We start from the raw sequence: 25,605 nt of genomic DNA on the forward strand, positions 1-25,605 counted from the left end.
CGTCATCACTCATCTCTGGCCTGCAGCAACCTCCTAACCAGGCTCCCCATACCCAGCCTTGCTTTTCCCACCCATTTTCCATCCAGCAGCAGCCAGAGTGTTCTTCATAAAATCTAAATCTGACTACTGTACTTCTCATCTCAAAACCCTCCAATGCTTGCCATCGCTCTAAGAATAAAGTCCAAAATCATTAACTTGCGTTCAAGAGACCTGATGATCCAGCCTCTGATGACCTCTCCAGCCTTATCTTGTGACATGGCTTTCTTCTCTCACCATGAGGGACTTTGTCCGGTGCCTTAAAATGCCAGCTTCATCCTACCACAGTGCCTTCTCACATGCTGGTCTCTCCTCCACTTCTCACTTCCACCATCCATCTTCTTATCTGGCCAACTCTGACTCCTGACTCTTCCTCCAGGAATCCTTTCCTGATCACCACCACCCAGACCATGTTAGGTCCCCTACGCATGCTCTCATTAGCTTCCTGTATTTTTCCTTTTGTTCCACTCATCGTATTTATCACTAATATTTCTCTCCAACTACCTCCACCCCAGGTTGTAAGCTTGAGGGTAGGGATGCTGTCTATCTTGTCTACCCCTGTAGCCCCAGTGCAAGCTCCACACTGACTGCCCTGTGCTGGGGAGAGCTATGCATGCCTTAGCTAATGAATGGATGGCATGAATGAAAGAAAAGGAAGGACAAGAGGAGACGAAGGAGAGAAAGACGGAGGGAGAAAAAGAAAGTAAAATAATATAAGGTTGATAGGGGGTAGAAAATATGTGTCATCTTATTTTAATGATTGTTAAGAAAAGTTTCCGAGACCACTGATAATATGTTTCCTTTTTATAGTAATGAGGCTGTCCTCTTGGCCATGATTATGTTTGCATATCTAGCTTGAAATGGTTCAATTTTCTTGATGTGTAATCTCAAGTGACTCTAAAAATAATAGTCAACAGTACCATATGCTTTACAGGAATTATCTCTGCTAATGCACTTCCACTTAAATTATCCCATGTGATTTACTGGTTTCTATCTCTAAGGCAGAAGCCATGATTGTTCCCACTTTACAGATGAGGAATCTGAGGCTAATAGGTAGCAGAGGTGGGTCACAGACCCTGGTCTTTCTGGCTCCAAATTCATGCCTTTGACCCCCGCACCGAATTTACAGCAATGGGGCATGTCTGTGGGAGCAAGGGTGGGAGGCAGAAGTGCATCTGTGGGGATTTTTGTGCCACTGAGGGGTCCATGGATGGAAGGAACTTAAGAATCTTGGCCCCAAACCCTGAAATTTTGTGTCATAGGATGGATATATCGGTCTACCTTCGGCTGAACTAGCTCATTAAATGAGCTTTGCAGAACGAAGCCGAAATGAAGACTCTGTGATTCCCCAGATCTATTCTAACATCGGGATGACAGCTCTGCAGCTCTCTCCTTACGAGAAACCAGACCATCCTCCCCATCCCACCCTAGTGATGTTGACTCACTACCAAGTTCTGGGGCCTCCGTGCTTCTAGCTGCGTCTCTCATGCGTCGTGTTCTGACAAACTGAATCCTGCTTTTACAGCATTCCGAAAAGGAGCCAGTGACAGTCATCCATTCCCATGGGAAACAGGACAAGTCCACGTGTCCATACCTTTTTCCTGATCCTTCAACACAAAGTGCTTTAAGCAATGCATCCATCAGACATTACAGACAATAGAAAAATGACTGCTTACATGATGATAATTAGTAATAGTGGTGGTAAAAGATCCATTTACTGGGCACTTACCTAGTCTATGGTGCACTGTAATAACTTGAAAAACATTAACTGTTGGCCAGGCACAGTGGTTCATGCCTGTAATCCCAGCACTTTGGGAGGCCGAAGTAGACAGATCACTTGAGGTTAGGAGTTCAAGATCAGCCTGGCCAAACTGGTGAAACCTTGTCTCTACTAAAACACACACACACACACACACACACACACACACACACACACACACACAGTCAGGTATGATTTCAGCTACTCAGGAGGCTGAGGCAGGAGGATCATTTGAACCTGGGGGGCAGAGGTTGCAGTGAGCCGAGATTACACCACTGCACTCAGCCTAGGCAACGGAGCAAGATTCTGTATCAAAAACGAGTAAATATAATAAAAAATTTAAAAATACAAATGCAAAAATTGGCTGTGGTGGCAGACACCTGTAGTTCCAGCTACTTGGGAGGCTGAGGCAGGAGAATCACTTGAACCCAGGAGGTGGAGATTGCAGTGAGCCTAGATGGCACTACCACACTCCAGCCTGGGTGACAGAGGGAGATTCCATCTCAAAAAAAAAAAAGAAAGAAAGAAAAGAAAAAAAAAGAAAACATTAACTATTATCTCTTTCTATCCTCAGACACCCCATATAGGCACTATTATCATCCATATTTAATAGATGCAGAAACTATGACTCAGAGTGGGCGAGTAACTTGTCCACAATCACAAAGCCAAGTAGAGAATAAAAGACAGTCTCACTTCAAAGACCTTACCCTTTTCTTAAAATTGATGCAAAAACATTGTGAAAAATAGTAATAATTTAGTTCAGGCACAGTGGTTCATGCTTATAAACTCAGCACTTTGGGAGGTCGAGGTGGGATGATTGCTTGAGATCAGGAGTTTGAGACTAGCCTGGGCAACATAGCAAGACACTGTTTCTACAAACATTTTTTAAAATTAGCTAGGCATGGTGGTGTGCCGTTGTAGTCTGGCTACTTAGGAGGCTGAGGCAAGAGGATAGCTTGAGCGCAGGCCTTAGAGGTTGCAGTTAGCTATTATCACACCACTGCATTCCAGCCTGGGCAACAGAGCAAGACCCTGTTAATAATAATAAATAATAAATAAATAATAATAAATCTATCAATAATAGCAATCTAATAGGAAGGAATATAGAATAAAAAGTAAGCCCCCTTCCCACCCAACTTCTAGCCTTCCAGTCCCCTTTCCTAGATGTAACAATTGTTACTGATATCTTGAATAATTCTCCAGAGCCATTCAGTGCGTCTTCCAAGCTTATATGGAAACATGGATGAATGTATGATAAAGCTGTAAGATGGATATATAAATATATTTCTAAATGGGTGTGCTCCACCTTGCTTTTAAATTTAACACTGGATCTTTAAGACCATTCCTCATTGGTCTTTTTAGCTCTAACCCCCTGCTTATTCAATGCCTGCCCAGAATTCCATTGTATAGATGTGCCATGGCTGATTTAATCGTCTTCTATTTATGGACACTTAAGATTTTTCTCAATCTCTTGATATTCAGAACAACTGCAAAGAAGAGTTGTGTGTATGAGGATGTTCCTTCCAGGTTACCTGCAGGAGAAAGTCCTCAAATTTGAATTGTTAGGCCAAGCTGTGTGTATTTAAAATTTGGAGGTAGATATTATCAAACTGCCATTCAAAGAGGTGGTATTTAGCAGCAATGTTGAGGCGGAGGGCGGTGGTTCCCAAAGCCTTGGCAACAGGGTGTGTCAAATTTTAAACAATCATTAATGCTTGTGCCTGTAACTCTAAGCTAGGCCTGTTCCTACCCCTGAGATATGGGCATCTGATGTGGAAAGATTGACATCATCATAGGCAAACTGTAGCCATGAAACTGGGGGAATTCCATGGCTGGGAGACTCAGGATGATTGTGTCTTTGGGATCCCCAAGGCACAGAATGCCAACTTACCCCCTGGATTTATAGGGACTTGTAAATTTGCAGCCATGACTTACCAGTGTGGGAGAAAGCACTTCAGCTTGATTACCGGGTGGTGATCTCTCTGGGGAAAGACTGCAAATTAGCAGTTCAGGAAATGTAAAGAAGTTGATGGTTTTGTATTTTTAAAAAGCACAGTTGGGTTTACGCTTTCAGTCTTTTGTTTGTGTTGGGGGTGGCAGTATTTTGTTTTGTTTTTGAGGACTTGGAGAACTCGGAGATTGTTTTTAAATGAGATTGGAGGGAGATGGGAAACAGGGCTGAAGCTTCATCAGAGATTTTGTGGGTGTACAAACTGAAAACAGTCAAGAGTTCATGGGCAGGCTGGGTTTTGTTTTCTTTGATATTGTTCACGTAAAAGGTAATACACATGTGATTTCAAAAATTTACATGATACTCAAATAGAAAAAAAGGTATTCAGTACAAAATATACCTCCCTCCTACTGACTTCTAACATTCCTCTTAAGATGCAACCATTGATATTTGTTTCTTCCAGAATAATCTTTGCATTTACATATACAGAACTGACTTGCTTGCATCTTTCTTTTTCACCTAACGGTATATACCTTGGAGTTCATTTCTTATTTGCAAATAGAGATCTGCCTCATTGCTTTTAATGACATATTTATTGCACAGATGAATTAGATTTCTTTTTCCTTTTTTCTTTTTTTTCTTTTTTTTTTTTTTTTGAGACACGGTCTCATGGTCTCATTCTGTCACCCAGGCTGGAGTGCAGTGGTGCTGTCTTGGTTCACTGCAGCCTCAACCTCCCAGGCTCAATTGATCCTCCTGCCTCAAGTCTCCAGAATAGCTGGGACCACAGGCACGTGTCACCATACCTGGCTAATTTTTGTTTTGTTTTGTTTGAGACAAGAGTCTTACTCTGTCACCCAGGCTGGAGTGCAGTGGTGCAATCTCAGCTCACTGCAACCTCCGCTTCCTGGGTTCAAGTCATTCTTCTACCTCAGCCTCCTGAGCAACTGGGATTACAGTTGCCTGCCACCATGCCCAGCTAAATTTTTTTGTATTTTTAGTAGAGACAGGATTTCACCATGTTGGCCAGGCTAGTGTGAAACTCCTGACCTCATGTGATCATCCTGCCTCAGCCTCCCAAAGAGCTGGGATTACAGGTGTGAGCCACCGTGCCTGGCCAAATTTTTGTATTTTTTGTAGAAATGGGATATCACTATGTTATCCAGGCTGACTTCAAACTCCTGTCCTCAAGCAATCTGCCTGCCTCAGCCTCCCAAAGCGCTGGGATGCCAGGCCTGGGTTAGATTTCAATTGACACTTGGAAGCAAGATTTTGGATACTGGACTATTAGCTCAGGTGACATACCACTATGACCTCTCTCTTCATATGGTTCTGGGTGGATTTTCTGTCTCCCCGTGTTACCCCCACCATGCCTATTCCCAGAGGTCAGTTTCAAAAGGTGGCGAGATATTTGCAAAATGCTCTTTGTCATTTTTCTGGTTTTTTTAGAAGGGAAAACTTTAAGAAGAGTCTTCTGCCTGGCTGTTATCAGTAAGATCTTGAGGCAAAAGAACAACGGTCACATTCTAGACCCACACTCCCCAATGGCAATATAATGCAAGCCACGTGTGTGATGTTTGGCTTTATAAATCACATTTAAAAGAGTAAAAAGTGGCCGGGCGTGGTGGCTCAAGCCTGTAATCCCAGCACTTTGGGAGGCCGAGGCGGGCGGATCACAAGGTCAAGAGATTGAGACCATCCTGGTCAACATCGTGAAACCCCGTCTCTACTAAAAATACAAAACATTAGCTGGGCATGGTGGCACGTGCCTGTAATCCCAGCTTCTCAGGAGGCTGAGGCAGGAGAATTACCTGACCCAGAAGGCGGAGGTTGCGGTGAGCCGAGATCGCGCCATTGCACTCCAGCCTGGGTAACAAGAGCAAAGCTCCGTCTCAAAAAAAAAAAAAAAGAGAGAGAGAGTAAAAAGCAACTGGGTACAGTAGCTCATACCTGTAATTCCTGTACTTTGGGAGGCTGGGGCAGGAGGATTACCCAAGCCCAGGAGTTCAAGACCAGCCTGGACAATGTGGCGAAACCTCTTCTCTACAAAAATACAAAAATTAGCCAGGCATGCTGGCGTGTGTCTGTAGTCTCAGCTACTCAGGACGCTGGGGTGGGAGGACCACTTGGGCCTGGGAGGTGGAGGCTACAATGAGCCAAGATTATGCCACTGCCCTCCAGCTTGTGTGACAAAGTGAGACCCAGCAACTCAGGAGGCCCAGGCAGGAGGATGACTTGAGCCCAGGAGTTCAAGAACATAGTGAGACCCTGTCTCTACAAATATAAAAACAACTAGCTGGGTGTGGTGGCATGCACCTATAGTCTTCGCTGCTCGGGAGACTAGGGAGGATCACTTGAGACACAGAGTTTGCGACCAGCCTGGGCAACATAGTAAGACCCTGTCTCTCAAAAACAAACAAACAAAAAAAATACTTCCTATGGTGTCTGTAACAATTAAATAAAACCCCCAATGCTTAGCACGCAGTAAGCTCTCAACCACTGGAGGCTGCTGTTGTTACTTTTCCTTCAGTTACAGAAATGAGGTTCAGGGTGGAGAGGGGCTTGCCCAAGGTCTCACAGAGAGGAGGGAGTAGCAGACGCTGGTCTATTTGGGCTTCCTCCCTCTCACTGGCAGGCATCCCCAATAGTTAGCTACTAATTTTCTCGCAGCAAGGTAAATGAAATAAATACACCCAAAGCCACTGACCTACTCGAATGAGGCTTGGATCCAAGTATTGTTTCCACGGTATAGACCCTGGCAAACATGCATATGTGATTTGTTTCAAATCCCAGCTCCCGAGGGTGGAGGTGGGTTTGTCACACGATTCTATCCAGCAGCCGTCTCTCCGTAGATGGTGTCCCCCACCCAGACCAGCATGAGATGCCTTGGTGTGATTTCAAGAGAAGGGCCCCCTTCTAGATGGCTCCTGAAGGACCTTTGGCTGGATGGTGATGGAGTAGAAACGCACTGAATTAAAAGCCAGGAAGTCCGAATCATTATGCATTACATAACAATAATAGGAAGCCATTTTTCTGAGCACTGACTACTCTGTGACGTTGCCAAGTTCTCTGCATTTACTGTTCATTTAACCCTGTCCGCTACTCAGAGACGTGGTGATTACAAATGACCCATTTTACAGATCAGGGAACTGAGGTTCAGAGAAAATAACTCACCTGCAAGTACTGGGATAGAGCCAGGAAGGACCTTAAAACTCTTCCCTGGGGCAGCAGGTGGCCAGCTGTCCCTATGGAGCCTCATGGAAACTAAGCATTCAAAAACCAGGACAAGTGGGTGTCCTTATAGCAACTTAATTTCTTCATCTATAAAATCAGGGGACAACCAAACCTGAAGTTGGTCAGGACAAGGATGCAAAATGTGATAGTAGATGAGGATGTTTTGCGGGAGGAAAAGGAGACAGAGAAAGTGGTGTGGGACTGTTATTAAGATAATGATTGACGGCCAGATGCAATGGTTCATGCCTATAATCCCAGCACTTTGGGAGGCTGAAGCAGCTGGATCACTTGAGGTCAGGAGTTCCAGAGCAGCCTGGCCAACATGGCAAACCTCATCTCTACTAAAAATAGAAAATTAGATGGGTATGGTGGTGGGCACCTGTAATCCTAGCTACCTGGGAAGCTGAGGCTAGAGAATCGCTTGAATCTGGGAGGCAGAGATTGCAGTGAACTGAGATTGCACCATTGCACTCCAGCCTGGGTGACAGTGAGACTCTGTCTCAAAAAAAAAAAAAAAAAAAAAGACAGTGACTGACAATGAAGAATCCTCAGAACCCAGAGCTCAGACCCAGCGCTTGCTATCTCCCTTCCTCTCTGTCTTTGTCTCTCAGCAGACAGAAAATACGCCTGCCTCTCCCCAGCCCAGCCTCTTTCCACCTCCTTCCAAAGATCAAGTTTCCTTTCTACCACCAAGGTGTGAGAGAGAAATACCACACCAATTCCCAAGCACCAGCCCAGAGCCCTCCCTGATTCTGTGAAGCAGCAGAGAAAGAGGGGGGAACGTGCTGAGAATGGCCAAAGGCCTTTGCGAATTGCTTCATTTCTGTTTTCTCCTTAAGCAAAGTACACCAAAGACTAATTTCCATCTCTGTCCTTAAGTGAGGTCTGGCTCAAGCCAGAGTCTGGAGGAGTGAGCTTAGGGACCTCGCCTCCCCAAAAGGTGGCCTTCTGGTGGCTCCTTTCATTAAAGAACGGAGTTCTAATGCCAAACGGGATGCTCAGGAAAGCTCTGGAGTCCCGGTTTTCTCTGCTGCCCACTGAACAATGAGCATCCAGGGTTGGGTACCTGGAGGATGTGGGGCTCAGGTGGGTTAAGGAAGCAAGGAGAGGGGAGAGCGACTCTTCCCAGTGAGGAAGGGCACAGCAGTCCTGGATGGGTTTCCCTGCAAACCAGAACCCCAGCAGCAAGATGCCAAAAGACACTCAGCCAGTCACACCTGGGCCACACACAGCAGAGAAGTGACACAGCACGCGGGTGATGCATGAATACACAGAGAGAAACACATACACAGAGCCACGCCAGATGGAGAAGGCATCCCGGGCTGGGCCCGGGGATTCGTAATTCCCTCACCCACACAGAGGGGCTGGCACAGTTACATAAGTTAGGCTGTGAAGGGGAGGCTGAACTTGCTAATTACCCCCCTTGCCGTTGAGGGGATCCAGGAGGTGGCGCCTCCTTCTGGGAGGGGTCTCTGCACCCACCTCCTGCTCTCAGAGGCAGCAGGAGCTTGTCAGCTGCCTCAGCCCTGGGGTGACCCTGGGAAGTCGCTAAAAGGGAAATGAGGAAGTGAGTGTCACTTTGTTAGTCATGGCAGATGGGGGCTCCCTCCTGGTGCTGAAGTGTGGTGAGGATGCTGGCAGGAAGGGGCTTTGGGACAGAGATGGAAGTTGCACTTGAGTGGGGGGTAGGGAAAGAGATAGAGGGTTTCTCTGATGTTCCCTTACCCATCTTGCTGGTAACGATGTTTGTAGTGTGACCAAACCTATCTTTTTGAACTTGGAATAAACTAATAGTTACGGGTAGGGACAGGGGGCTACTTTCCACCCTACTTACACCCACAGATCACCTGCCCCACCCCAGATGTGCCACACTGTGCATGTACGTGGCCCCGTGGGCACATGCCACAGATCTTCACCCCTCACGTGGGCCACGGCATCCCCAGCTGGGGTCCCTGTTGGCCTTTGGTACCTCAACCAGACCCTGTTTGTTTGAGCCTGAGGGAGTCAGTGACTTAGAAGATGCCAGCATTTTGAAAATAACTAGAATAGAAATTTGATTCATTTTGTTTGTTTGTTTGTTTGTTTGTTTGGAGACAGATTCTCACTCTGTTGCCCAGGTAGGAGTGCAATGGTATGATCTCAGCTCACTCTGCAACCTCTGCCTCCTGGGTTCAAGTGATTCACATGCCTCAGCCTATCGAGTACCTGGGATTACAGGCAACCGCCACCATACCTGGCTAATTTTTGTATTTTTAGTAGAGATGGGGTTTCACCATGTTGACCAGGCTGGTCTTGAACTCCTGACCTCAAGTGATCCATCTGCCTGCCTTGGCTTCCCAAAGTGCTAGGATTACAGGCATGAGCTACCGCACGCAGCCTGATTTTTCTTTTTTAAATCAATAGAGACAGAGTCTTGCTATATTGCCCAGGCTGGTCTCAAACTCGTGGGCTCAAGCACTCCTCCCACTTCAGCCTCCCAAAGTGGTGAGATGACAGGCGTAAGCCACCAGACCTGTCCCAGAATATAAATTTGAAAGAGCTAGAGTATAAGTTTAAAGCTCAGGCTCAAGGTCAAATGCTCCCCTGCAATTATTCTCTATGTGACCTTGGACAACTTACAGAACCTTCCCAAGCTTCCCTTTCCTCTTCTGTTGAGGGGTTATTGTGAGGATCAAAGGAGAAATGAAAAATATGGGTTAAGAGGGAACGTGCTCAAAAAGTGTCTGCCATGTTTTGTCTTTGGGGTTTTTTTCTTCTTCAGTCAACAAATATTCATTGAGTACCTCCAATGTTCCTATGCTACCTTTAGGGGGATAAAGTCTACTCTTCCTAAGGTTTCTCCATCAGGCTTTCAGCTGTCTGTGGAGCCCAAGTGTCTTCCACAATTTTGTGTGGACTCATCTTCTTGGTATTTATGTTTATAGTGTGACTAAGCCTGTCCTTCTGAACATGGAACAAGCTAATAATGACAAAAATAGTTCTGAAGGCCAATTAACATTCCTCATCATTGGGTCCATGGAAGGCAGCGTCATTCCCATTCCACTGGGCTTTGGGGGGTGGCTGGAACAGAAACCCCAGAGATCTGTGCCAGCTGAGCTCCTGAGCTATGGATGGAAAGTGAATACCAGACACAGAGAGCAACTAGGCTGCTTGGCAAGTGGGTCTGGTGACTTCTCATGGTGAGAAAGAGATAAGAGACATCTTCTTATTCTCATTTGATTTCTGGGGCTGACTCTCCAAGGTTTGCCCAGGGAGACCCTTTGGTCCCAAAGGGCTTTGATCACGGAAATACAACTAGGTAATTTGCAGCTAACTGGGAAAGGTGTCCCCTCCAGGAAGAAGAATTTTGTTTCTAGGTTGGCTTGAAATTCTGGGGTGTCTTGTGGCTGGACTTTGTCAATTAGCTGCATCTTCTATCTTAGTTTTGAAGGTAGTGTTGGGCACTCTACTTCAATCTTTTTTTTCCTTCTTCTTTTCATCCCCTTCCTGTTCCTCCTCTCCAGCTCACGATGCCTCAGATCTGATCCACATCTACCAGGCTGACAATGAAGACATCCAGAGAATAGTTCACATCTATCATGCGTCACTTCTAGACACAGCCACCAGACGCATCTCCTCCCCACTCTGCCTGACCTGTGGTTTAGGGACACGTCCCACGGCCTCTCCTGACGTCTGCCTGGTCAACCATCGCTTCCTTAGAGAATAAGGAGAGAGGCAGACGCAGGAAATCATGCCACCGACGGGCCACCAGCAATGAGTGGGTGACGCTGAGTTGACGTCAAAGACAGAGAGGGCTGAAGCCTTGTCAGCACCTGTCACCCCAGCTCCTGCTCTCAGTGTAGCCTGAAGCCTGGCTCCTCCTGGTGAAATCGTCTTGGCCTGATAGCATCACGAGGTCTTCAGACAGGGCCCTTGGAAGCCGGTGGCCATGGAGGATCACATGTTCGGTGTTCAGCAAATCCAGCCCAATGTCATTTCTGTTCGTCTCTTCAAACGCAAAGTTGGGGGCCTGGGATTCCTGGTGAAGGAGCGGGTCAGTAAGCCGCCCGTGATCATCTCCGACTTGATTCGAGGGGGTGCCGCAGAGCAGAGCGGCCTTATCCAAGCCGGAGACATCATTCTCGCAGTCAACGGCCGGCCCTTGGTGGACCTGAGCTATGACAGCGCCCTGGAGGTACTCAGAGGCATTGCTTCCGAGACCCACGTGGTCCTCATTCTGAGGGGCCCTGAAGGCTTCACCACACACCTGGAGACCACCTTTACGGGTGACGGGACCCCCAAGACCATCCGGGTGACCCAGCCCCTGGGTCCCCCCACCAAAGCTGTGGATCTGTCCCACCAGCCAGCAGCCGGCAAAGAACAGCCCCTAGCAGTGGACGGAGCCTCGGGTCCCGGGAATGGGCCTCAGCATGCCCAAGATGATGGGCAGGAGGCCGGCTCGCTCCCTCATGCCAACGGCCTGGCCCCCAGGCCCCCAGGCCAGGACCCTGCGAAGAAAGCAGCCAGGGCTGGTCTCCAAGGCAGAGGGGAGAACAATGAACTGCTCAAGGAGATAGAGCCTGTGCTGAGCCTTCTCACCAGCGGAAGCAGAGGGGTCAAGGGAGGGGCACCTGCCAAGGCAGAGATGAAAGATATGGGAATCCAGGTGGACAGGTAAGCTCCGCAGCGGGGGCTGTGTGTGCGCGCACATACGTGCCTGTGTGTGCATGTGCGTCTGCTGAGACTCAGCCTCATAGCCCAGAAGCCAACCAGGGCTTTCTCAGACACCTGTATTTGCATACCCACTTGACCCCGCCTTGATCTTTACTTAAAATTACATTTGCAGCTGGGCGCTGTGGCTCATGCCTATAATCCCAGCACTTTGGGAGGCTGAGGTGGGCAGATCATAAGGTCAGGAGATCGAGACCATCCTGGCCAACAGTGAAACCTGTCTGCACTAAAAATACAAAAATTAGCTGGGCATGGTGGCAAGCGCCTGTAATCCCAGCTATTCAGGAGGTTGAGGCAGGAGAATCGCTTGAACCAGGAAGGTGGATGTTGCAGTGAGCCAAGGTTGTGCCACTGCACTCTAGCCTGGCGACAGAGTGAGACTCCATCTCAAAAAAATTAAGGAATTAATTAAATTACATTTGCAAGAGGCCGGTGGGCATAGCTTCTAGAATAGAAGCTTCTCTTGTCACAAAACCCAGAAGGAATTAATCATCCTGGTAGCAGATAGTGTGGTCTTCTCATCTTTATCTCCTATAATCCTCCGGGAACCCTAGTTGCATTTTTGCAATCTGTGTTTCACAAGTGAGAAGACCAGGGCTCAGAGTGGAGGTTGCCTAGCAAGTGGGAGGCATGTGTGCATGGCACCCTGGCATGTGTGGCTCTGTAAAAGCCCTTGGAAGGCAGGAGGGAAGAGCTAAGCCCGGGGCAGCCCTTAGCCTAAGCCAGCTTTCTCCTTATTGCAGCCAGTGCAGGATACGGAAAATTCCAGAGGAGGAGAAGGAAATCAAAGCCTAGAGGTGGCCCCACTTCCCAAAAACTGCAGTCCTGCTGGGATTATGTGGGAGCTGGGACTAGAACTGAAAGGACTGGAGACCAGCCCTCTATGTTTGCCAGAATAATGTTTTCTATTCTCTGCGGGAAGAGAGCTGGCATCAGGGTGGTGATGCTAGCTCCTTCTCTGGGGAGAAATCGGCAGCTGGGCCAGGTGGTCACAGAATAATGGGTGAGGAGATTAAACACAGAGAGGAGTGTATTCGTCCCCCTTCCATTTGCATCTTAGGTCTGGCGCTGATGCTACAGCCCCTGCTGCCCCCAGGGTGGGTCCAGGCATACCCAGAGGGAGGCTCAGTCTGGGACCACCAAAAAATCCAGGCCAAGATTTCCCAGCCCTCTCCCCAAGAACCCCAAAGTGTCCTCAGAGCAGTTAGAGACCTTCAGGAACCTTCCACCCCCCACAACCTAGGGGCCTGGATTAAGGTAGCTCCCCAGGTCACTGCATTTACTCATTTAACCAATGTTCACTGAGGACCTCCTGTGTGTCAGGCACTGTCCTACGCTCTAGAGTACAGCAGTGAATGAAATCAACAAATCCCCTGCCATCAGGGAGCTTACAGTGCAGTAGGGAGGACTGGCAATAAACAAGATAAATATATAAAATATGTAGTAAGGTCATGCGCTATAGATGCGTAATAATGTCTTGGTCACCAAAGGGCCACATATGTGCCGTTAGATTATAAAACTTGATGGCTATTGTACCTTTTCCATGTTTAGATATGTTTAGATACACAAATGCTTACAATTGTGTTACAGTTGCCTGCAGCATTTCATACAGTAACATGCTGTACAGGTTGTAGCCCGGGAGCAGTGGGCTACACCACAGAGCCTAGGTGTGGAGTGGGCACTCCCATCCAGGTTTGTGTAAGTGCACTCTGGTGTTCCCACAATGACTAAATTGCCTGATGATGCATTTCTCAGAATGTGTTCCCATCGTTAAGCGATGCACGGCCGTCTGTTAGGGATATATGAGAAGAAGATAAAGAAAGCAGGGAAGGGATTAGCCGGGTATGATGGCACATGCCTGTAGTCCCAGCTACTCAGGAGGCTGAGGCAGGAGAAGCACTCGGACCCAGGAGGTGGAGGTTGCAGTGAGCTGAGATTGTGCCACTATACTCTAGCCTGGGCAACAAAGTGAGACTCCTTCTCAAAACAAAAACAAGAAAAGAGAAGAAAAAGAAAGAAAGCAGGGAAGGGATCAGAAGCATTGAGAATGGGGACTTTTAAATAGGGAGGCTAGGGCAGGTCTCACTAGGAAGGCAACATTTAAATATCTGGAGGACAGCTGGACGAGGTGGCTCACGCCTATAATCCCAGCACTTTGGGAGGCTGAGGCGAGCAGATCACCTGAGGTCAGGAGTTCGAGACCAACCTGGCCAACATGGTGAAACCCTATCTCTATTAAAAATACAAAAATTAGCCAGACATGGTGGCGGGTGCCTGTAATCCCAGCTACTAGGGAGGCTGAGGCAGGAGAATCTCTTGAACCTGGGAGGAGGAGGTTGTAGTGAGCCGAGATCGCACCACTGCCCTCCAGCCTGAGCTGCAGAGCATGATTCCATCTCATAATTAACTAATTAATTACCTGAAGGAAGGGAGAGAGGGAGTCTGGCAGCTTTCTAAGGGGTGGGAGAAGGGATGAGCATTCCAGGTAGAGAGAATAGCCTGTGCAAAGGTCCTGAGGTAGGATTGCGCTTGGCGTGTTTGAGGAGCTGCATGGGATGCAGTCTTCCTCCCAAAATCCCCTCTGGCGGCCCCTTAGCCTGTGGCAGCCCACCTCAGCCTCCCAGTGCATCTCCGAGTTTTCCTAACTTTTCCCACCTGGACAAAAATGGGGTCAATTCCAGTGAGACCCCAGAGCCCCCCAAGGAGTCAGACAGGGGCTCCATCGCAAGTCCCTGGGCCGAGGGGAAATAAGGGCCTCCCTTTCAGCCCTTTCCCTGCAACCTACTCCTTTTGTCCTCTGTACCTTCCCTGCGGACAGCCTGGAGTCCTCCCTGCAGCTTTGGTCCTTATCCCCAGGAGAAGGAAGACCAGGAGTCTCGGTCCCAATACAAAGGACACGGTGTGGCTTCTCAGCAGGGTAGATGGGTGTGTGAGGAACTCCGTGGCTCTCCGTGTCCATTTCCAGAGTGGGTAGCCAGGATCGGTCTTCGGGATTCTGCTGGCTGGGGGAGGTTTGAAGCCTGGTTCACTTACAACTAGCTCAGGAGTCTTCCCAGGCTGGAACCTGGGCCTCAGGGAGATGCCACTGCCCGGGGTCCCCCCGGGCAGCACATCGAGTGGAGGTGGCATCTTGAGGCCTTGCCGTGTCTCCCAGCAGTCCAGCCCCTGCCATGGAGTTAAATCCTAAGGCAACTGAAGGATCCAGAACAGAAGGCATGGGCCTTGTTTGCCAGGAGGCTTTGGGAAGTGTCCCTCCTGAAAGGCTGCCCCAGGCGCCACCCCTGCCTCCCAATCCTCCAGCACCCTCGCTGTCCCTCAGTGCTACCTCTCCTGAGAAGAGCAGCACCAATGTGGACCAATGTGGAACCGGAGCTCTGTCTTACCTTGTATATGCAGAATCGCCTCCCCATGGTCAGCTGAATCCCAACCATATCTAATGTCCTATGCAGTCCTCGGCTGGGCATTGGGTAGGCATGGATGGGGTATCAGAATTCCCAGGGATTCTATTTCAGCCACACCCCCAGAACCCCAGGAGTCTGAATCTCTGTATGTGACGTGGTAGTAAAGTCCCCTAGAGGATCCCAGTGCACCCTCCCTTCCAGAACTGAAAGCTGGGTCCTTTCCCTCCAGGGATCTCGTTTGATCCTCTCCCCCAGGCGACAGTCTGGGACACGAGGCTTGGCGCGGAACTCCAGGCTTGGGTGTGATGGGGAGGACTACATGGGAGACCCAGGCGCCAAGGGGCTCCTCTCCAAACGCCGTCTCAGGGAAGCAGTCTCCTGCCTTTGTTTCCCCAAGGATGAGGGAGGGGTAAGCCGGCCTGACATGCAGTCCCCACCCTGCAGACCTGTTTTTTCAACTCAAAGAGGCTGCATCCAAGCTCTCAACTTCCCTCACCCCTTGCAATCCTCCCACTAATCACCCATCTCAACTGTGACCGTGATGAGGTGGTTTGCCTAAAAGCAGCCAAAAAACCTGCTTCAGAGAAAGACAAGGCCTGGAGAAGGTGACTTAGAACAAGTACGGGGCTCTGTGAAAGCCACGTAGGTGAGCAGTTCTAAGGATAAGTGATATTTAAAAATAGTGCGTGTTCCGCTAGCTCAATGGCTTGGACTCGACTCAAAGCACCCCCATTTATTTGTTTGTTTGTTTCTTTCTTTCTTTCTTTCTTTTTTGAGACAGAGTCTCGCTGTGTCACCCATGCTGGGGTGCGGTGGCACGATCTCGGCTCATGACAACCTCCACCTCCTGGGTTCCAGCGATTCTCCTGCCTCAGCCTCCTGAGTATCTGGGATAATTTTTGTCTTTTGTATTACCTGGCTGATTTTGTATTTTTAGTAGAGACAGGGTTTCACCATGTTGGCCAGGCCGATCTCAAACTCCTGACCTCAGGTGATCTGCCCATCTGGGCTCCGAAAGTGCTGGGATTATAGGAGTGAACCACCGTACATGACCAGCACCCCCATTTCTTAACACATATTTTTAAATGTCTTTACTAACAGGATACTAATTCGTGGATCACATAATCTACCACATTTCGTTGTTTAAAATCTAATATAATGCTATTACCTATAAATTAAAGAGGACCGCATAAAAGTAACTTATAATTTCAAAAACCTGTAATTCAACGTAACAGTGCTCAGGCACGATCGCACTGGAACGGTCAGATGTTTGCTCCTAAACATAGAACGGCTGCAAACACAACAGCATCAAAAGCAGACTGACACAGGTGTGTTGTTTTGGCAACTCAAATGCCATGAGCAGCGTCGCCTTGGTGATGCAATTTTCCTAAATGGTGAATGACTCCCGATAAAACAATGGGTAAATCAATCTTTCCTTCATTTACCCAATAGCTCCATGCATGGACAATTCAGCCTGCTTGAAAGCCATATTTATACAAGAGAGAGTTGGGATCTCGCCCCAGGAATATAAGCTTGCCTTTTATATGTGTGAAGTCCCGGAGATCATGTGGCATGCAGGACCCCCTTCCCTCGTGTCCCTGGTGTTGCAGGATGGCCACCACCCCTAATGTCACCTGCCACCCACTACCTGCCAGGGGCACTGCCACCTCCATTCTTGTAACAACCAAAACTTCCTCCACAAATTGCCAAGTGGCCTCCTAGGGGCTGAAATAAGGCCCTCCTTAGGAATCAGTGTCCCAAGTGAGGAATGGGAAACCCGAAAAGTGAATGTTCTTTGGGGTCACTCTTGAGACTGGAAGACCTGGCTTGATTCAAGCCCCTTAGAGCACACGGCTGCCTGGAAAATGCTTATCCTCCCAGTGACCTCTCCATCCAGGTGGCACGCCGGGGTGGGCGTTAGCACTGGCATCTGGATGCTGAGTGAAATCACCAGCCCACTGGCTTGGGTGACAATGAAACCCACCTGGCCCAGAGCCCCAGATCCAGGGCACACCCGCCAGTCGGGGAGCCGAGCTGAGGGGGAACCCTAACTGCTTCTCAGCAGTGCCTGTCTCTCTTGCTCTGTTGTCCCCATTTTCTTTCTTTCCCCTTGGAAGCACACTTTTTTTTTTTTTTTTTTTTTTTTTTTTTTTTTTTTTTTTTAGATTTTAGACAGAATCTCGCTGTGTCACACAGGCTAGAGTGCAGTGGCACAATCTCAGCTCACTGCAACCTCTGCGTCCAGGGTTTAAGCAATTCTCTGCCTCAGCCTCCCAAACACCTGGGATTGCAGGAACCCACCACCATGCCCGGCTACGTTTTGTATTTTTAGCAGAGACGGGATTTCTCCATGTTGGCCAGGCTGGTCTTGAACTCCTGACCTCAGGTGATCCACCCACCTCAGCCTCCTACCGTGCTGAGCTTACATGTGTGAACCATTGCACCCGGCTTGGAAACAGACTTAATCGCCTGCTGCATCTCTTCCATTCCCTCTTGGGGCGTCCCTGTAGTTTTGGGATGGTGGCATTTATTTGTGGGGAGAAGTGATGTTTACTCTAAAGACAGTCTTATCCCTTCATCCCAGGAGGAAGGTGGCCCCAGCAGGTGCTGGCAGCAACGCAAGGGGGTTTGAGGAAGGAAGGCAGTGAACCCCAAAGCTTCAGGACTTTCTGTACTTGGATGCGGTCACTTATTTATTTATTTATTTATTGACAGTCTTGCTCTGCAGCCCAGGCTGGAGTGCATTGGCACCATTATGGCTCACTGCAACCTCTACTTCCTGGGCTGAAGCAATCCTCCCGCCTCAGCCTTCCGAGTAACTGAGACCATGCCCACACAGTTTTTAAATATTTTTTTTTTTTTAGAAATAGAGTTTTATCATGTTGCCCAGACTGGTCTCAAACTCCTGGCCTCAAACCATCTACCTACCTCAGCCTCCCAAAGTGCTGGGATCACAGACGTGAGCCACTGCGACTGGCTGGAGCGGTCACTTTAAAATGCTGCATGTCAGAGAATATCCAGGTTACTCAGCTTGCTGCCCTGAAGGAGGGTTCCAAAGAGGCCAACGTCCCCAGTCCAGCGTCCATCTGGACCAGCAGGTCAGCCTCACCCTGCGCTCTGATAACCCCTCCCACTTGTAGGACACTCGGTTCCTTGCAAAGTCCCTTCACAACAGTTGTCAACCTCTTCCGAGAGTGTGTGAATTCTGCTCCATAAGTAGGATGTGTGGTTTCAGCCTATTTTCATAGATGAGGAAGAGGCTCAGAGAGGCAAATAACTTCCCCAGGGTCACACAGCACCAGCAGGATGCTCTCCTGGTTCTACCTAGATGCCTCATAGTAAGTGTCTAGAATTAAAGGGACAGGCTGGGTGCAGTGGCTCACACCTGTAATCCCAGCACTTTGGAAGGCTGAGGCGAGTATATCGCTTGAGGTCAGGAGATTGAGACCAGCCCGGCCAACATGGTGAAATCTTGCCTCTACTAAAAATAAAAATTAAAAAATTAAAAAACAGCCAGGAATGGTGGCATGCGCCTGTAGTCCCAGCTACTTGGGAGGCTGAGGCAGGAGAATCGCTTGAACCCGGGAGGTAGAGGTCACAGTGAGCCAAGATCATTCCGCTGCCCTCCAGCCTGGGTGACAGAGCCAGACTCTGTCTCAAATAGATAGATAGATAGATAGATAGATAGATAGATAGATAGATAGATAGATAGACAGACAGGCAAGAGAATGTGGCTGGAGGAACAGAAGTCAGTTTCAACTTCAGAGAATCAGCTCAGTTGTTGGGGACAGAGAAGAAAGCTCTGTCTGTGGCAAGCCTAAGTCTGATCATTATTAGGCTGGTCTGTTTCTGTGGAGCACTCTGAGTCTCGCTCCATACTACACTCTCTATGTTCTCTCTGCACAGTACTTTGTTTTCCTGATGGAGAAGCCAAGGCTCAGAGAGGTATGGTCACTTGTCCCAGATCACACAGCTAGCAAGTAGCAGAGCCAGAACTTGACCCCACTCATACTCTTGACCTCTACTGACTTTCTCGATTGCACTGTTGGCCACCGTGCACTTAGCTTCTAGCCATCAGATTTCTGAAGACACTGGAATATTTTCTCAGACTCTGGAAGGGAAACTGAGGCCTTGGGTGCCATCTACTAAAGAAAGTGCCCCTGGCCTGTTGTAGCAAATGCAGGTCACCCTGAGGGATGCCTGGCATTGAGATGCCCAAGACACAGCTTCATTCAGTCAAGACGAGGGACTCCCCCATTTATGGAAGGGCCCCTTAATTTGCTCTCGGGTCCTCATGCCCTTTCTTCCATCATCTTGAAACCCAACCTATTCTCCTGGGGCATCTCTGGTTCTTCCGGTTTAGTGCTTGATGGAATTTATTCAAGGAGAGGAATTGGAGGGAAATGGTCATGGTGAAAAACTCCATCCTTTATCCAAGGCTGGTTCCCACCCACAGTCTCACCATTTAAGTGCCACATTTTATTCCTCTCTGAATCCCCATTATTTAGTTCCGAACTTAACCCCAGCGTAGGCCTTAGAGGAAGGGGGAAGGGAGGGAAGGAGGCAGAAAGAAAGGAGGGGGGGAGAGGGAAGCAAGGAAGGGGCAGAAGGAGAAAGGAAGGGAAGAAATGAAAAGGAAGGAAGGATAGAGGGAAGGAAGGGAAAAAAGAAGTGAGGGAGGGGAGAAGGAAGAAAGGAGGGAAGGAAGGAAAGAGGGAGAAAAAGAGAGGGAAGGAAGAAGGGGGGGAGGGAGGGAAGGAAGGAAGTCTGTTTCCCCATGGCTTTCTCTACAGCAGGGAAGGTGACGGACTGGCTGTGTTTTTGCTCAGAGGGCTCACGCTAGTTAGAACTCTCCATTAGAACTGGCCTCGGCATGACCAACGACAGTCTCGATTCCAGGATTGTCTGCGTCAGAAGCACTCCTCCCAGGCTGTGCTTGATGTATCTCAGATCTGGGAATCTCTCTGCTGGGACATAGTTCAGCTAAGGAACTAAGCCCACTTTCATTCTCATCTTGCCCACTTGAACATAAGCAGCCCCCCATCCACCCTTCCCCGGGGAATTACTCTCACTTTGTACCCTCTCTTCCTCTGTGTCCCTGCCGTCTCGTCAGGGGGTACCCAGCCGTTTATTCTGAGGAAGAGCTATGGGATAAGCCTGCCTGCACACCAAAAATGATGGGGAACCAGGGGGCTTCTCACCATCTCATGGCATGAATGTTTACTGAGCATCCATTCTGCCCCTGATACTGTACTCAGCCCTGGGGATCCCACGGTAAACCTCTGCCGTCGGAGAATCCTATCAGAAAAAAGGAATCAAAAATAAATAGGCTCAGGCCTATAATCCCAGCACTCTGGGAGGCTGGGAAGAGGGTGCTGCAGGAGCAAAGGCCCTGAGACAGGAACAGGGCTGGGATGTGCAAAGAGCATAGTGAGTGGAGGGAGAGTGCTGGGCCGAGAGGTTGGACATGCGTGTGAGCCCATCCTCCCGTCATCCCTGTCCCTGACCCCATTCACTCATTGTATCAGCTTCCTATAGCTGCATAACAAATCACCCCACACTTGGTGGCTGAAAGCAATACACCTTTATTCCCTTATCATTCTGACAGTCTTAAGTCTGAAGTGGTCTCACTGGGCTGATACAAAGCAAGGTATCAGCAGGACTGTGTTCCTCCCCGGCGACTCTTGAAGAGCACTCATTTCCTTGCCTCTTCCAGGGTCTAAAGCTGCGTTCCTTGCATCCTTTGGCTTGTGGCCCCTTCCTCCACTTTCAAAGCCAGGAGCAGAGCATCTTGCTTCGGCGGTGGCACCCCCTCTGTCGTCAGGGATCCCTCTGTAACCCTCGTACCAAGATACATGATTATATCAAGGGCCCACGGAGATAACCTCAGGGAATCTGCCCATCTCAAGATATTTAACATCCTATCAGATCTGCAGAGACCCTTTGTCCATCCAAGAAAACATATTTGGGTTTGAGGGATTTGAGCCTGAGATCTTTGAGGCTGTTATTCAGTCTCCGACACTCATCTAACCAACGCCGTTGAGCAATGCTGTGGCCAGGCCTCGGGCTAACCAATGGCTGTCCCTGTCACCATCCCTGTGAGGTCTCACTGGACTGAGGCCATGGACTTTGCTTCTAGCCCCTCCTTCCACGTTACCACTCACCAGCTATTTACTTTCGGAAAGCCCTTTGACCTCCTTGAGCATCAGTTCCCCCATCTGTAAAAGTGAGATGTGGCCCAGGTGAGCCTTGAGGTTTCTTCCCGAGCTAACATTTAGGTTCCTCATGAGGGCCAGTGGTGGGCACACTCATCACAGGCCAGGCCACACCTGTATTGTAGAAACTCCCCCAGTACACCTCTCTGGAACATCCCTCCAAAGAGAGGAACTCAACTCATCCTTTTAGGGCAAAGGTCGCAAATGAGGGTGAGGACCACACACAGTTCTCCCATGGGTCTTATTTGGCCTGCAGTTTTCAGGAAAAGTGAATTTGCAGTGAAACCAAGTGTTCAGCCTCTTAAAAAAACAAACAAAAAATCCAAAGAATTCTTAACACGGAATCTACAGCCTCGCAAGGCAACCAGTGGCAGGAGCTGGGAAGGGGCCACTGTGGGGTCTCTCGTCCTCCAGGATCCAGACAGCCCAATCCACACATCGACCTCACCAGCCTGCCCCCTGCACACCTATGAGTTTGAGAATCCTGCCCAGCTTTGGTGATATTAGCAATTAAGTCACAACTGTGACAAAGCCCTAAAGGCCCTCTCCTCACTTCCCAGCTGCACCATTCATGGTAGAATTCCTCCTGTTGAAAGCGTACTTTTGGCCAGGTGTATGGCTCACACCTGTAATCCCAGCACTGGGAGGCCAAGGCAGGAGGATCATTTAAGCCCAGGAGTTTAAAACCAGCCTGGGCAACATAGCAAGTCCCCACCCCTACAAAAAAAATTTTAAATTAGTCAGGTGTGATAGTGCATGCCTATAATCCCTGCTACTTGGGAAGCTGAGGCAGGAGGATCATTTGAGCCCAGGAGTTTCAGGCTGCAGTGAGCCATGATCATGCCACTGTACTCCAGCCTTGGTGACAAAGCGAGACCTCGACTCTAAAAATAATAATAAAGCATACTTTTCTGTTTAACCAGAGCTTCCCACTCCTCCCACTCCAAGTATGATGAAACCCAGAAGAGCTTTGCAGAGACCCCAGACCCGGTCTCCACAGCCTCCAAGCCTTCCACTTTCACTTGACTCCCAGCATTCTAGACCAGGTGGAAGCAGAAATCAAGGCTGCTGGAGCCTGCAGGGCCAGGAGGAGCGAGAGTCAGAGAGTGTGGTGTCTGCTGAAAAACGTGGTCAGGGCCTCCTGCCAACACCAGCTGCTCCTCGGCGGCCTCCTTGTCTGGTTGGCCAGAGCAGGAGCAGCCCCTGGCTCCCTGTGCCCAGCACACAGGCGTGGCCCACCTGCTCCTCTCCCAGATCCTCAGGGTCCTAAGTGGTCAGATCCGGCCAATCGACCCACATTCAAACTTCCTGGGGAGTCCATCCCAGGACCTCTTTTTCTTCTGTGCAAGAGATCAGAAGACCTGGTTCTTGGGAAGCTTCAATTGGAAGGATCTGGCAAAGATTCTCAGGTTTAGAGATACAAAACTGACTCTTGGCTTGGATATGATCATCCAGCTAGTAAAGTGGAAGAAATAAGGATTTAGTTTTCTTCTTACCAGAAAGCATAGAAAACGCTTGCCAGGAGGGAGGCAGTTATAGAAAGATGGGGGTGAAGAAAAGAAAAGAGATAAGATTTCTAACCCAGAAGGGACCTTGCTGCCTACTGCTAGAGCCTGGGCCAGAGCTCCCAGGGAAATGGGTCTCGCAGTTTGTCCACGGGCCACCTAGGGTGCTTCTGATGATATAGATTCTAGGGATCCCTCCTAGACCCACTGCTCAAACTCTCTAGGAGGAGAGCTCAGAAATTTGAGGGGCTTGTTTGTGTGTGAGAGACAAGGTCTGTCTCTGTTGCCCAGGCTGAAGTGCAGTGGCACAACCTTGGCTCACTGCAGCCTCAACCTTCTAGGCTCAAGTGATTCTCCTGCCTCAATATTCGCAGTAGTTGGGACTATAGGCAGGTGCCACCATACCCAGCTAATGTTTTTTTATTTTGTGTATAGGCAGGGTCTCACTTTGTTGCCCAGGCTGGTCTGGAACTCCTGGGCTCAAGGGATCCTCCCACCTTGGCCTTCCAATTACAGGCATGAGTCACAATGTCTGGCCAGGAATCTGAATTGTAACAAGCCCTTCAGTCGATCTGGATGTACCCTGGAGTTTGAGAACTACCAACTGTGACCATGTGATAGCCCTGGGGTACTGGCCACCAGAATACCAGGCTCACTGGGGGATGGCTTTTCCAGAGAAAGAAGGATAACTGAGAGTGGTGGGTGAGGGCCATTTAGTGAAGGCAGCTCCTCAATGCCATCTGGGAACAAAGGACAGCTGGTAAATAAGTTCTTGCAGACCCTTGGGCGAGCAGAGAGCAAGGATGGGGAGGAACTTGGAAGCAGCGTCACACTGAGATGCTCAGCCACATCTACACCATGAAGAGCACCTCTCAATGGACAGGAATACAGTTTTGCCTCCCAGGGGGCACTTTGCAATATCTGGAACCATTTTTTCGTTATCACAACTTTCGAGATGGGGTGCTATTGGCAGCTAGTGTGCAGCGGCCAGGAATGCTGCTCTATCGTCCTCCAGTGCACAGGACAGCCCAGCAACAAGAAATTATCAGGCCGAAAATGCCGGTAGTGTGGAAGCGGAGAAACTCTGATATGAACTGAGATTATTCCAGGCAGCTGGACAAGACCAAGACTCATGGGCACTGTTAAAGGGGAACTACCATCCAGACATCTCAGAAGTCAAAAGAGGCCCTGTCCATCTCCTTCTGTGGGCTCTCAATATATTTTTAGTGAATAAATAATAAAACAGGCCAGGCATGGTGGCTTATAACTGTAATCCCAACACTTTGGGAGGCTGAAGCAAATGGATCACTTGAGGTCAGGAGTTGGAGACCAACCTGGCCAACATGACAAAATCCCGTCTCTACTAAAAATACAAAAGTTAGCCAGGCATGGTTGTGCACATCTGTAATCTCAGCTACTCAGGAGGCTGAGGCAGGAGAATTGCTTGAACCTGGGAAATGGAGGTTACAGTAAGCTAAGATCATGCCATTGTACTCCAGCCTGGGAGAGAGAGTGAGACTCTGTCTCAATAATAATAATAAAACAGAGTTACTAAATATATTTCACAGATTAATATATTCAACACGTCTACTCCATTTGGAGGGAATGTCTAACATCTAAGTTTGAGGTTCTTCTCAGATATGAGGTCCAACCAAATGCTGCCCTCCCAGAGGCCTCCCCACATAAGCCCTATACACAATGGCCCTCAGCTGTGACAACAGTGGAAAGGCATCTCGTTTTCAAGCTCTTATTACCTGCTGTTTGACCTTTGACAGATCACCTAATCTCTCTGGGCTTCAGTTTTCTTAGTTGTAAATGGAAATATACATCACTCATGTTTAGTTAGTGTCGATTATGTGCTAGGCATTTTACATGCATGATCTCATTAAATTCCCAGGACAGGTGGGACATGAAATGAGTCTTCAAGGCTGAGTAGGAATTGCCCTTAGCAGAGGCAACATGAAAGAGCAACCTTGGGAGCTTAAGTATAAGGGTGGACAGGGTGTGCTCCTTGGGAATAATTAAAAGATCAGGGCCAAGAATGATAGGAGGTGGGAGTCTGGAAGGGAAGTTGAGAATTATTGAATTCCTGGGTTCCATGAACAAGACCTAGCAGCTTAGAAAGTGTGTGAGTGTAGACCTCCCCACCTGTGCCCCAGCCCCCAGCAAAGATGCCCCCTGGTTGCAGCCATGTATGTCTTCCATAGTCTTTGGAGACATTAAGGTTTCCAGCAGCTGCACTGTCTGATAAGCTTTGAGCCACATATGGCTCTTTACATTGAAATCAATCAAAGTTAAATAAAATTTAAAATTTACTTCCTCCTTGACAATAACCACATTTCAGGTGCTCAACTGCCACATGTGTCTAGTGGCTATAATACGGGATAGTGCAGATATGAAACATTTCCATCATCACAGGAAGTTCTAGACAGTGATGACTTAGAGGAATAGCCACTGTTCTACACAGAACTAGAAGTTTCTTTCTCTGTTTCTTTCTGATCCTCCATAAGCAGTAAGAGTGATAGCAGGTGCCATACTGCTAAGTACTATAAGCTTTACCTCCTTTAATCATTGCAGATATTATTGACCCTATTTAACAGATGAGTAATGAGTCTGAGACAGATGAAGTGTTCAAAGTGACACAGCTTATAACCAGCAAAGCCAGAACTTGAACCCAGTTCCTCCCAGTCCACAGCCACATCCTTAACCAGCATGCTACACTGCTCATGCAACCCCAGCACACAGGTGGATCTAGGTTGAACAGATCTGTGGCAACAAACCAAGTATTTCCCTC

At 48.7% G+C, this 25,605-nt stretch overlaps 1 protein-coding gene across 3 annotated transcripts in view; it reads left to right on the forward strand.

Annotated features, from left to right (window-relative positions):
• Positions 1–25,605, forward strand: part of NOS1 (nitric oxide synthase 1) — a 224,970-nt gene that overhangs the window by 95,633 nt on the left and 103,732 nt on the right. For all 3 annotated transcript variants that reach the window (XM_074402183.1, XM_074402185.1, XM_074402184.1), the window contains exon 2: positions 10,484–11,633. In XM_074402183.1, coding sequence (XP_074258284.1) covers positions 10,909–11,633 — 725 coding nt within the window. In that variant the 5' untranslated portion in view covers positions 10,484–10,908. The remainder of the gene's footprint in view (positions 1–10,483; positions 11,634–25,605) is intronic.

Source organism: Saimiri boliviensis, chromosome 7 (genome assembly GCF_048565385.1).
Source record: "Saimiri boliviensis isolate mSaiBol1 chromosome 7, mSaiBol1.pri, whole genome shotgun sequence".
NCBI classification, from domain to species: Eukaryota; Metazoa; Chordata; class Mammalia; order Primates; family Cebidae; genus Saimiri; species Saimiri boliviensis.